This window comes from Pocillopora verrucosa, chromosome 4 (genome assembly GCF_036669915.1).
Source record: "Pocillopora verrucosa isolate sample1 chromosome 4, ASM3666991v2, whole genome shotgun sequence".
Lineage (NCBI taxonomy): Eukaryota > Metazoa > Cnidaria > Anthozoa > Scleractinia > Pocilloporidae > Pocillopora > Pocillopora verrucosa.
In genome coordinates this window covers 20,225,644-20,237,951 of record NC_089315.1, presented here as the reverse complement: position 1 = coordinate 20,237,951, position 12,308 = coordinate 20,225,644, and the positions used below count along the sequence as shown (strand labels likewise).

At 38.6% G+C, this 12,308-nt stretch overlaps 1 protein-coding gene across 1 annotated transcript; it reads right to left on the bottom strand.

Moving 5' to 3' along the window:
- Positions 1 to 58: 58 nt before the first annotated feature.
- LOC131773129 (serine/arginine repetitive matrix protein 1) lies at positions 59 to 11,443 on the bottom strand. The gene is made up of 9 exons (XM_059089107.2): positions 11,334 to 11,443; positions 7,677 to 7,868; positions 6,724 to 6,898; positions 4,106 to 5,749; positions 3,704 to 3,827; positions 3,204 to 3,362; positions 2,243 to 2,297; positions 1,960 to 2,014; positions 59 to 1,176 (listed from the first exon to the last, which is right to left on the bottom strand). The coding sequence occupies exons 2-9, from the start codon at positions 7,855 to 7,857 to the stop codon at positions 1,098 to 1,100; spliced, it is 2,472 nt and encodes an 823-aa protein (XP_058945090.2). The 5' UTR covers positions 7,858 to 7,868; positions 11,334 to 11,443; the 3' UTR covers positions 59 to 1,097.
- Between the last annotated feature and the right edge of the window lie 865 nt (positions 11,444 to 12,308).

The window sequence follows — 12,308 nt, the reverse complement described above, 5'->3', positions numbered from 1 at the left end:
CATTTGAAGGTTAAAAGGTTTCTACTAAGTATTCATAGAACATTGTCAAAAGAGAACACACTTCATTGTTTTGAAACAATTATATTAATTCACCAAGTCGTATAATAAATTTGCAATAAGTATAAGCTAATATATAAATATCCCTATATATATTTAACCCTATAACTTCTATAAAGCCTATGAAAAATATTTCAGTAAAATCACTTTCTTAAAATCTTTTTTTTAATCAAAATATCATTTAATAAGTCCGTGTTGATTTTGGTGTTGTGTTGACAAGATCTGTTCCCTGATCTGATTCCCGTAGCGTAATTAAGAGATATCAGTTAATGATTATGATAAGGTGGACGTCAGGTCTAAAATGTCCCCAAGGAACCCGACCCTTCACTGCAAATTAAGGTTTACAGAAGAGAACCCGAGCATTGACTGAAACCTCAGTTCTTCCAGCCTGTCAAAACAAAGTGTGTAGTGGGTTCATCTAATCTTCTTCAACAAACCTGACTTCTCAATGGAGTTTTGAAAAACCACTATACAAGAGTTTGATCTTTTTTAAGGATTTCCACAGTTTGACTATCGATCTTACATTATCTTTTCATCTTTGCGGAGTGTCACTCTACACCTTCCCCAAAAACGGGTGGTGAGGAAAAAAAAAAAGAGCTGTAATTTTTGTGCGCATGCGTAGATTATGTAGCTTTCAACTTTCCAGTTGATGAAAATTGCCACGTTCACACGTTATCTATGACATTTTAGGTAAATTGGATTTAATTTAGTTCAAGGTGGCTCACATGCGTTCAAAACAAGTTTTGTATTTGAAAAAAAATAACAAAGCGCAAACCAATAAAATAGTGCACAATAGTGCGATAAAAAGCATGAAATTTTCATTCAAAATCAAGCTATAAATACTTAGACATAACAACTCGCAAGTTCATTCGATTCTTTTAGAGCAAATGAATGTCGAACAGAGCTTGACACTATGACAGTTGTAATAAACTTACAGAAATGTCAAAACGAAAACAAAGAATGGTGATTAAAAATGTCTAATGGGTGATATAGTTGAATGATCTTCAATAAAAGCATTGAAATTCCAAGATGCCTGCCATCTAATTAGCGGAGCTAATTGACGAACGATCATCTTCCTTTCCCACAAGCCTCTTGAGTCTTTCCAGATGATGATAGGCCCTGTGGAGGTTGGACAGTGATAAAAAACTGAACAAAACTAACGTTTTCTTACCAACGCCAAGTAGCACATTAAGAAAAAACTTTGATTCGCATGACAATTCCAATGTTTTAAGGTGGATAGTCAGTTACACGGCACTTCACTAAAATTTCTTACTCAATGCTGTAATTCATTTTCGTTTTCTACATATTTTGTCTTGCATCATTGTAAGCATTAGGCTCCTTGTACAAACACACATCCGGAGATTTTTCCACATGTGGCACATTCGAATTTGATATCGATAGACAATCGATATCAAAGACAAAAACGCAGCTGCAAGAGAATACGTCGACCGCAACAACAAAGCAGTTTCACATAAACTGCAAGTAGTTTATGCTCACACGTGAACTAGTGGTCTTACGACATATGACGAAGGTATGCATTTAAATTGAAAAATTCCTTACTATGGGCTCTCAAGGAAAAAAGTCCTTCGGAGACATTTACTGATGATGTTTATGAATGGTTTTATTATGGATCAATAGACGGTAATTGACCCATTCCTTTACAGTTGAATCGCTTAATGTTTCCGTAAAGGTGTTTACAAGACAATTCACGTCAACTGATTAAAGTGTGCGACTTTCTTTTTAATCACGAAGTTCGCGAAATCAACGTTTCGCGAAAACTTCCTTTAACTGGGAGCACATATTAGCCATCCAAAAAAGCTTTTCAGCGCAAATGAAGAGACTTGCAAGTTATGAGGAAGCTGAATGAACGAGATGAGTGAATGAGAGACTTTTTTAACATACCTTTGTAAAGATACCTCCCCGCGCATTATGTCAGCATCTCTTTCACTTTGGTCATCTGTAAAAATAGCAACCCACCAGAAATTGTCAAGATAAAGGTCAAGTCGAAAGACAGAGTTCTTTGCAACGCACATAAACTTTGGATAATTTCACCACGATCCTTGTGCCTCCACAAGCACTCTATACGTGCACGTTTAGGCTTAAGTGTTCACCTTCATGAAACAATCGTTTGAATACTCTCTAATGAGATCATAACTGAGTCTTTATTGAACGGGATCAACATTACCTGAAGATAGAGAATCTTTCATAACTTTGGACTTGAAATCCATACTGGAGGGGCTCTATGAAAAAAAGTGAACATCAGTCTTGAGCCTACTAGAACAGTTAAAAGCCTTAAACCAAAAACAGTAGCGAACGAACGCTACAAGAGAACATAGAGCAAATGTTTGCAACCTCTCCATTTATATTCCGTCAAGTTTCTTTGTTTCAGCTCCTTTTGTTTCGTATTTGGTAATTTAGTGCTAACTCTCTCAATCTGCGGAAATCGTCGATTTGGCGTTACTTGAATCATATCACTTAGCACCCGTGACGGCGTGGTCCCCGGCGAGGCACAGTTTGCAAAGGAGGCAGGGTTACCAAGCTGGTTTCAACGGTCGTGTGTACGCGAGCCGTTAAAAACGTCTAAACTGGAAACTTTTGAAGCAAACTGAAACAAACTTAGCGTCGTTTTTCACCAGGAAGATTGAGTTTGTAGTGAATTGAAATGAAACTACAGTATATTTGCTTGGATTCTGCGTTGGATTGTGGCTGCCCGGTCATTTTGAGCTTGGATTTTTCGCTTCTCGGATCGGGCGTGTGCAGACTTTGGCTTCTCTTATGTAGTAAACCTAGAAATGGATATCTCGCTAAAATGGGTTCTTTTTAACATAGTAAGCGGTCAGGTAACAAGCGATGCACTATGAAAGTAAGATGAGGTAATTTCATTGAGGATTTGACTTATTTTTTTTATTCTTAAGAGCGGTCGTAAATATTCCCATACAAACTCTTATAATTTCGCCATGACTCTTATTTCGCAAGATGATCATCTCACAGCTGGAGCTTAGACCGCCTGTGCATAGATCGACTCTCATGTCGATAACGAACAACACCAGTTACTTGTCAGCAACATCTAGTAACTTAAAATCTTAAACTGCAGTGCACAAAACCCTTGCACTAGTACCATTACCCACATCTCTTTATAAGGTTACCTTATAATAGCTTGAATCTTCATTATCGAGTGTTTCGTGATGCGCCATGTCCTGCATGGTAAAAAGCATTTGTTTTAAGGCTTCCACTGGGCCTGGGGCAGCTTCCTTTCCACTGAGTCTCATAGCACCCCCAGCACTGGTAGAAGTACCGTTCGGTTCCTGAAAGGATTTTCAAAAAGGACAATCAATCACCGGATTTCTCACAAAGCTGAACATAAATGCACCTGTAGTTCATCACTCGTAGAAAAAAACTGATTTTAATTCAGCGTCCTTCCTAGGCCAGGTACATGCAACTCATAATTCCTGTAATTTGCTATTCGAGAATCTTTACTCAGATGATTACCCAGTCATCTCTACGACAAAATGGAAGGCTCCAAAGCTGTTAGAAGACAAACTTCTACCCTCCATTCTCTGCTTGTTTCCGCGGCTGCGCACGCAGGCTCCACACACAGGCCACATGTAAGTACATTTGTAGGTCGAATTAGGATTTGTAAACTCACTTTCATTGTTTTGTCTTCGCTATCAACGCTCAAACAGTCGTCAAGAAATGACGAAATGATTCCAGACTTCGGATTTGTAAAGCGCCTTGTTATGAAACTGTCTGGAGTTTTGATGTCTTCATCTCTGTGCAGGATTCAACACACATAATATTACATATATAGGTAGTGTTGATCATGAATCCTTACATACAATTCAAAGATGGTAGATAATTAGGGCCCAAAATTTAAGTGCTCATCACCTTAGCGTTCAGAACTAAACACCCACTTCTTCATAAGATATTGATATATGCCTGATTTGTTGCTACTTGTCTACGAGTAGGGAGCATTTAAAGTACATGTATGATCACTACCTGAGGCCTTTTTCAAACCCATGCATACAAAAATGGCAGAAACAAAACTTACAGCTTCCATAAGTGAAATCTTTGAGGGAGTTCTTCTCTTACTGCAGCATGAGGATTTGTCGAAGCAAACACACTTGTTGGGGAAAACTTGTCAGACACATCAGCAACATGAGGTAGGCTCATTTGACTCCTTTCGACAACACTTATGTGTGTGTCTGTCTCTGTTTCAGACTCGACTAATGTGTCACTGTCTGAGACAGTAGTAAGTGAAGGACTAACATCAAACAGAGGCATGGGTGGGTGGGTGATAAGCGTCTCAGTGTCCACTGTATTTACACTGACAACATCATCATCAAGACTACGACGTGAACTTCTTGGCCTTGAAGCTGACCTCATGGCAACCCGTCGTAAATCTGGAACAGTTTTGCTTCGTCGGTGGCTCAACTTCCCTCCAGTACTCCTAGTAGGAATAGGGGGCTTGCGGTATCTTGTATCAGGAGCAGACTTTGCAAGCTTCTCATCTCTAGACCGGTAACTTGAACCAGCGAAAACAGGTTTATCAGGCGATTTGTACTCCTCCTGCGCTCTAGCTTCCCTTCCATCTCGCAGCCCACTGGGTTCAGAAAACACCACTCTTTGGGCGCCACGCAGGCCACCATAAGAAGTTCTGCTAGAATATGGATGCTTAAGTGAAGAGCCAAATGGCTTTTGAAGATTCCTGCCTGTTGAGATTTTGGGTGTAGAATAATACTGTGGCTTTGGATCAGCCGCGGCACTATCTCGAGATTTAGAACTCTGAATCATCGTTTTCCAAGGATACATAGTATTAGGATCTCTGTACATCTTTTCCATTTTAATTCCTGTTGGTGATTTACGCATCTCCCTGTCCGTGTCCTCAGATTCTACATCGCTTTCCTCATTTCTGGATGGAGAGTCTGTCTTCAGTGGGATTCTCACACGCGATGGAGATGTTGCAGAGCTAGGGCTAGTAGAAGGCTCTCTCCTTGCCGTTAATGGTAACGTTACTTCCTCTTGTTTGACAGGCAGCTTTGAATACCGTGTCACAACGGGCGGCGATACGTACTTCCGTGTCATTTTTGGTGAGGCACTGTGAAGTGCAGACTCTGCAGATGAGCCCGCATATCTCTCATTCTGTAGAGGTATGCTGTATCTTGACGGTAGAGAGGTGAAGGGACTCCTGCCTGGTGAGGAATCCCTCGGGACAGCCATTCTAAGAGGAGTGCCTTCTTTACCTTCTGAATATTCATTGCTCGCAGAAAAGCGTAGAGACTTTGTAGGTGAAAGAGTCAGACTTTTCGACCTCCTTGGAGATACTGTTGAGTGTTCTCTGGATTTAATCTTCCCAGTGCTTTTTCTGAGCTTTTTCGTGGATTCTTTTTTCAGTCGCACAACCTTTTTGTCTTGGTATAATGAGCTGTGGAAGTTTCCGCCCATATTGACCGGGTTCGGTCCATACACTGACTGAGAAAGCAGCATGTCTGTGTCAGTACTTGCTCCATCGTTCCAGTCAGTTCCGTTTATATTACTCTCTGCTTTCTTTACTCTTGATGGGTCTTTGAGTCTGCTACACTGTAGATCTGATAATTTAAGAGCTGATTTGGACTGTGATGAACGTCCAAACGGTTTTTTTCTCACAAATGTTCCTGATGGAGAGGAGGTGCTGGAGGAGTATTTCTCGTCAGGGCTAAAACAAATTATCATACAACAAGGGCAAACGATCAATCTAACCGACCATAAGGTTAAAGAAAAAAATTGGGGCAAGAGGACTTCAGTTAATTCTAAACGAGTTGTAAACGTACGCGATACAAATGCAGTAAACTAAGCTCGTGTGAAGGGGGTAAGTTTCTAAAGAAACTGTGGGGCAGCGTCGGTGGGAGAGTATAACTGTGTTGTTAAATATTATCAACGGAGTTGATAACGTAAATTGGCTTCCGATAAGACTTTTAAAGCTGAAACGTCAGCTTTAAAACTCTTTACGGTGGCCAATTTACCTTATCAGCTCAGTCAATAATACTTAATTACCCTGTTAAGCTCGTGTAAGTTCTCTTTGTGAGCTTTTCAGTTGCTGCAGACAAAATTCGAAACCAAAAAATTTTTTTCCAATCATATCATCGGAGATAAAGGCCTTAATAGAAAGCCAAACGCCATGTTAATATATTTGATTACCATGGGAACACAATCTATCTTTCAATTTATAAATTGCTCATTAAAAAAATCACGATCTGGAAACAGGAGATATTTCTATTCTTAATAAAAAGCTATACAAAATAAATCCGTAAAAAGAGCAAAAAGGGAAAATCAATTCTGTAGGTCTGCAAAATGAACATTTGTCAGGAGAATGTGCGTGTACATGAACGTTGTGTAACTAGTGACCCCATCTACACATTTTTGCAATCTTCCCAAGTCTATGAACAAATTGAATGTTCATGCGTGAAAATACTGAGCAAGGAGGGCAGTGCTTAGAGCAAAGTACTGTAGGTAGTGCATAGAGCAAGGTAGGTAGTGTGTACTGTAGGTAGTGCATAGAGCAAGGTAGGTAGTGTGTACTGTAGGTAGTGCATAGAGCAAGGTAGGTAGTGCGTACTGTAGGTAGTGCATAGAGCAAGGTAGGTAGTGCATACTGTAGGTAGAGCATAGAGCAAGCTAGGTAGTGTGTACCTGTACTTCACTTTGTTCTCTCTTGTAGTGGTATCAAGGTCCTCTACCCAGCTGGGGTACTCCTTCCCTAGGCTGGAAACCCAACTGGGATATTCTGTTTTACCAGATTGAGAATGGGTTTTCCATGAGGCAGTTTTTGGAGATGTCACTGGTAATACCTTGCTGGAATATGATCCTAATAAAAGAAAAGATTGAAATCCACTAAGAGTCAATAATATTAAAGAAAAGTGTATGGTGCAGCAAGTTTGATTTCCTTTTTCCTACTTTTGAAGAGAGTAGAATGGTAACATTTTTCAAGCTTTTAAGAAGAACTCTTCTAATAAAAACAATATCCCTACAAGAGAGTGCGCAATCAATTTAAAACACTTGAAGGTCATCTGGTGCACAGTATCTGTTTCTACATGACTCCTCTCGTGTGAGCTGAACATCTACAAATAGCATGTTATTTTAATGGTTTAGCTAAGAGTTTATCAACAAAAATCATAAATGCCTTAATACATGTAGATCTGATTGGTGAATAAACAAAATTGTATAACAGTTTCAAGGTGCAAAGTTGTGACCAGCTTGTTGCAACTGCAACTGAAAATTGAGTCGTGACAAGTATAATTTACAGGCAAGTCACCAGCCCCCTGCTGACTTGCCATCTTTTCAATGTTCTGATCCTACACTAAAGAAATTTATTTCATCTCAATCCAAAATCAATATTTCATTTGTGGTTTCCTGAAAGATACAATGTATAATAATTATAATAATAATTTTATTTGACTGTACTCTCTCATCTTATAACATAATTATATTAGCAATCTGACATTTTTGTATTTGGTTGAGAGGTAAACATTTTGTAAATCAAACTTTTTGACAACCAAATTTTTCCATTTTGTGGCTAAAGAAAGGTGCCCAGTTGCTATTTGACCCCCCATAGAAAAGATGATTTTGAACTCTGCATTATTCACCTGATAGTGTACCTGGAGCTGCAGTTTTACTTCCTTTATAACTGCTCAACAAAACCTCTGTTTCCACAGTACCAGCATTACTATCTAGGTCAACTACTGATGAACTAGGGGAAGGGAGAGTAGAAATTTCATCATCATTGCCAATATAGGAGTGGTGACCAGGTCCAGACTGAGGGTTCATATTTTCTTCATCTGATTGAAATAACAAGGAATGAATGATAAACAATTAATAATACACCAAACATTTTTTCACATGCTATAATGCAGCATTGACAAATTCCTTCAATTACTGAGGCTCTACAAATACATGCATTGCAGTACTTTAGATAATCAAAATGTATGTGGAAGTTTACCTTATCATAATGTTGGTGTTTATTAAGGAAAGTCTACCACAGTTGCTGTAAAGTCTGGATTCCACTTTCTCATTTATAATTACAGTCAAACCACAAGGAATAGCAGGATTACCACTTTACACAGGTTGACCATTAAATACAGGTTCCATAAATTAGGAGTCAAACATAATTTTAAAAAAAAACCTTTTTTCCCAACAGCCCTAAAAAGAAAGATAATCTGCTGCACAATGAGGACATTTGAAATTAAAGTGCTAACATTGATTTCTGGATATAAACATGACATAATTTGACTTGACACTTAAACTAAGTTTTATTTGAGTGGTTCCTGTTCCTGTTCAATACAGATGAAAGACAATAAAAAAAGGCTGTTGGGACTCAGTCAAGGGTGAGCGTGCTAATGCATAATAGAGTTGTAAACTACAGCACATTAAGGGGAAAAAATTTCGGCACCAACAACCAACTGCCTAATACAGGGTCATTGCTTAAAATTGTGCCACTCAATACAGGTTCAACCATAAATTTAATTGGCAAATTTTTACATAGGATGAAGAATATTTTGTGTAGTTTTGCAATTGAAAAAGAAATGATGTACACAAAGCACCCATAAAAAATTACAAAATAATGTACTGTAATGCAATAATCATCATTATATCCTTCATGCATAAATTTGTGAGGTGCAATTGATCATATTGCTTTTGTCATGGATAAAAGGGCTGAAAACTCGGTGTGGTCTTAAGTGAAATCAATTTTTTAATTCAACAGATAAAACTTTATTTTTTAGATATTCTTGTAAGTGTGCAATTAGTTGCATTGCCTCAGGCTCTGTATATGTTGAAGTATATGTTTAAGGTCCCACTATCTTAAAAGTTGATGTGTATCCCTGGGTATATCATCTTTTTGTCTTTCCTTCAGGTTTCTAATATGGTTCCGAATTCCACGTTGTAAACAGCCTTCCTTTTCTTGCACTTTACAATTTTTATCCCATCCTCACCTTATTTTTTCTCTTATTTTCTGTTTTTAATTATAAAAATTTTGATCAATTTTTGTGCCATGGGTTCAATTATTCATTATTGGCTCATAAAATACAGGCAAACCACAAGAAACAGCAAGAGAAAATGACTGACAGAGAGAGATTCCAGGTTATTAGGCCTTAGGGATATGAAGGACTCTCAACTTACTTTTAAGCAGTGCTGTCCTGTATGTCAATCTTTCCCTTACTGTATCTTTTTCTTTCTCTTCTTTCTTCTTTTCTTTTTTTTTGGTTATCTCAAAGAAATTCAAGGTACATTTTTTTTTCTGAGAACTTCATTTAGCTTATCTGCATGACAATTAACAGTTCTGCCAAGGATCAGGTTTACATTAGGATCTGATAGTTTCTTTGTTAAAGCAATGTAATGCAATATAATGGCAAAAAAGCCTTTTCTCCATGAAAATTTAAATGCACTAAGGATCAGAGGTTTTGCCGCTTTGGAACATCTAAAATGCCCCTGTCCTGAATCACTCTCACATTTTGGCCACTCCCACATTGTATGCTATAGAAGATGGTAAGAAGATTTAAAACCTATTGAATAGCCTTAATGGTTCACTTGAAATGACCGAGGAGCTAACACATACAATGCAACAAGGCCGTACGTGGCCCTCACTGTTAAACCTTGTAGCATTTCTTAGGCATTTTGCTCACAGAGTGGCCATGATCCACTAAGTTTCCCAGATGGAGCAAAAATTAGAGGAATGGTGACATAAGAAGAGACCAACAGACGTTGACCCTTACCTCCACACCAAACACAAACTTTAGATTATGTGCTTTTAAATAAATATGGTCCTGAACTTTCTTATAGGGTATAAAAAAAAAGCAAAAACAAAAACACACACAAACACACCAAAAATTCAAAAAACAACCAGGTTTTTTGTTGATCCAAGGCCTTCTGACTGTTACATCACCCACCATACCCACAACCAAACAACACCCCCCTTCTAAGCTGAATTAATAGAACTTGCAGTTTCAAAGGATTATCTGGGAACCGTAATTATGGATGCTTTCAGTGGTATTGTTCAGTACTACTACTGTGTGTGTTTACACATTGTAGGTGCACATGTTTGTTTTTCATCAAAACTCCTCTGGCTGGCTTCTGATTTTGCTGAGACAATCCCTTAATCAGAGAGAGTAGAATAATGACTAACTACGACAGCAACAGAAATTGAGAGGTGCACACGCATTCTGTAACGGAGGATGTTTACAAACATTAGCTGCTTGCTTGTAGATATAGCTAGAAAAAGAACACGTCGTACGTCCCTCTTTGTGCAAGTTTTGTGTACACATACATTGATAGTCTTTACAAATAATCCTCGACTGTAATTCTGAACTAACTGTAACTCAACTGTTATTCTGAATTTTGACATCTCGTAAATCACAAGATTTTCTTTTCACTCTGGTCAGTATGTCATTCGCCTACCATATACAAAAAAAAAAAGTGTCGGCGATCATTAGCACATATCACTTGCTCCACTAAGCAATTAAACAGCTAACTCATAATTTCCAAACCTGTAACAAATCCCAATAACGCAGATTTACACCTGATCTAACAGTATACCCTATTTCAACTACTCTTCGATGAAATCTTTAGGAGTCAAAAACAAAACTACAAGGAGATTGTGCCTTGAAATTGTTTTTTGGTTTCATTGTTTGAGTTCGGGGCGTCCTTTGCTTAATACTTTTATCTCAACCTAATTAATTACCTGACCTGAGATCGAAGACGTTCCGAGCCATAAGGCTTATTTTCTTTGTCAGATTCTTGTGATAATGTTTAAACCGCTATTCTAATCGTTGGAATAGCTCCATTGCGCTTCAGCATGAGAGTAATTTTTGACTGTACTACTTTAGTCCTTTTTATACCACCCAAGCGTTCCAACGATACAAACCGCCATATTTGTTTGTAGACTCTTGTAAGATCCCAAAAAGAACATCTTAAATTCATACATTTTCACTCTCAAGAACGTTTGAACAGCTTCCATGTTTGAGATATAGCCTAATCGTCTTCGCGGGAAATGAATTGTTTTAAACTGACATCAAAATGACAGAAATCTTAAATTCTGCTCTTAGAATTCATATCGAGTGGCAAGAGAAGTTGCCCTAGGACTCTGACGCCCGCTGCCTACAACTTTATGCTCATGTCACGTAAATCAATGTTTCAGGCAGACTTCGCCGATGAACAGTTAAAGTTGGTATCCGGTGAATCGGACTACCACCGAAAATCATTGATTTTCCGCATCTGACCTCGATGTGAATGGAGACTGAACAGCTTACCTGAAGAGCGAGGCACTCTTGTAGTAGTTCTGTATCCAAACGGTGTTACTTTACTAGATAAGTCTTTTGCATAGGCATTGTTCACACCACTCTAAAAGTTCATCCACTTTATCCTCGCTGGCGAGTTACTACGAGAAACTTCTTAGGTATCTTTCCTGTACATCCATAAAGTAAATTTCGGCGTCGAGAAAGTAGGTCTTAAGGACGCCGTCGATAAGTCGGAGATCTTCGCCTCCTTCCCAAATTGAGCGATGTAAGCTTCTTAGATCTTCAGACGCCGATTTGTAAACTTTGTCATCAAATCCTAGGCGACTTTTGGCTGAACCCTGATTTGGCTCATTAACTTTGGCAGTATCACTATGGAGAAAATTCATGTGAGTCTGAAAACAAACACCTAGGTTTGTATGAATAATGACATAAATTCCGAAGTCGTTGCGATTCGAATGATGGCGGCAAAACAATGTTTCAAGGTTCACTGCGCATGTCAAAAAGGCACTTAGTTAGTGAAAAGCGAGTTTTGCCTCCTCTTCCTGTCCCACGTCTAAATGAGCTAGAGCACGCTTATGGGGAACATTTCAGCCCATTTAAACAATATCTCAAACTTTCGCTTAGAGAAAGTGGTGACGTAAGAATGGTAGAACCGAGAAAGCCTTGTTTTCCATCCTCATATAAGAGGCCTTAAGACCAAATGTGGACACGCTTTCGTAATCTGACCATAGCGAGGAAAGCCACAATCATATCTAAGACCAGCAGGCTACGAACTGATTTTTACTGCAAATTAGCTTTTGAGATGGGAAGGACTGGACAGAGGAAAATTTGCCTCACGCCACTTGCTTCCTTTGAACTGCGTTGTCGTGTAAATTTAGACGAAGGACGATCTTTCTTTGATTCAAACGACCCAAGAAAATGTCATCTGTGGAACGGAACTAACTCAATAGCGAAGAATCAAGACTCGTGCGATAGCCTTAATTATGA

Excerpts from the sequence above, each read along its gene's own strand:
- LOC131773129 (XM_059089107.2), bottom strand. The coding sequence starts at position 7,857 with ATGAACCCTCAGTCTGGACCTGGTCACCACTCCTATATTGGCAATGAT. Across the intron at positions 3,363-3,703 it reads GCGAAGACAAAACAATGAAA|GAACCGAACGGTACTTCTAC; the intron begins GTGAGTTTACAA and ends AAATCCTTTCAG. Across the intron at positions 2,298-3,203 it reads AAGATTCAAGCTATTATAAG|AGCCCCTCCAGTATGGATTT; the intron begins GTAACCTTATAA and ends TTTTTTTCATAG.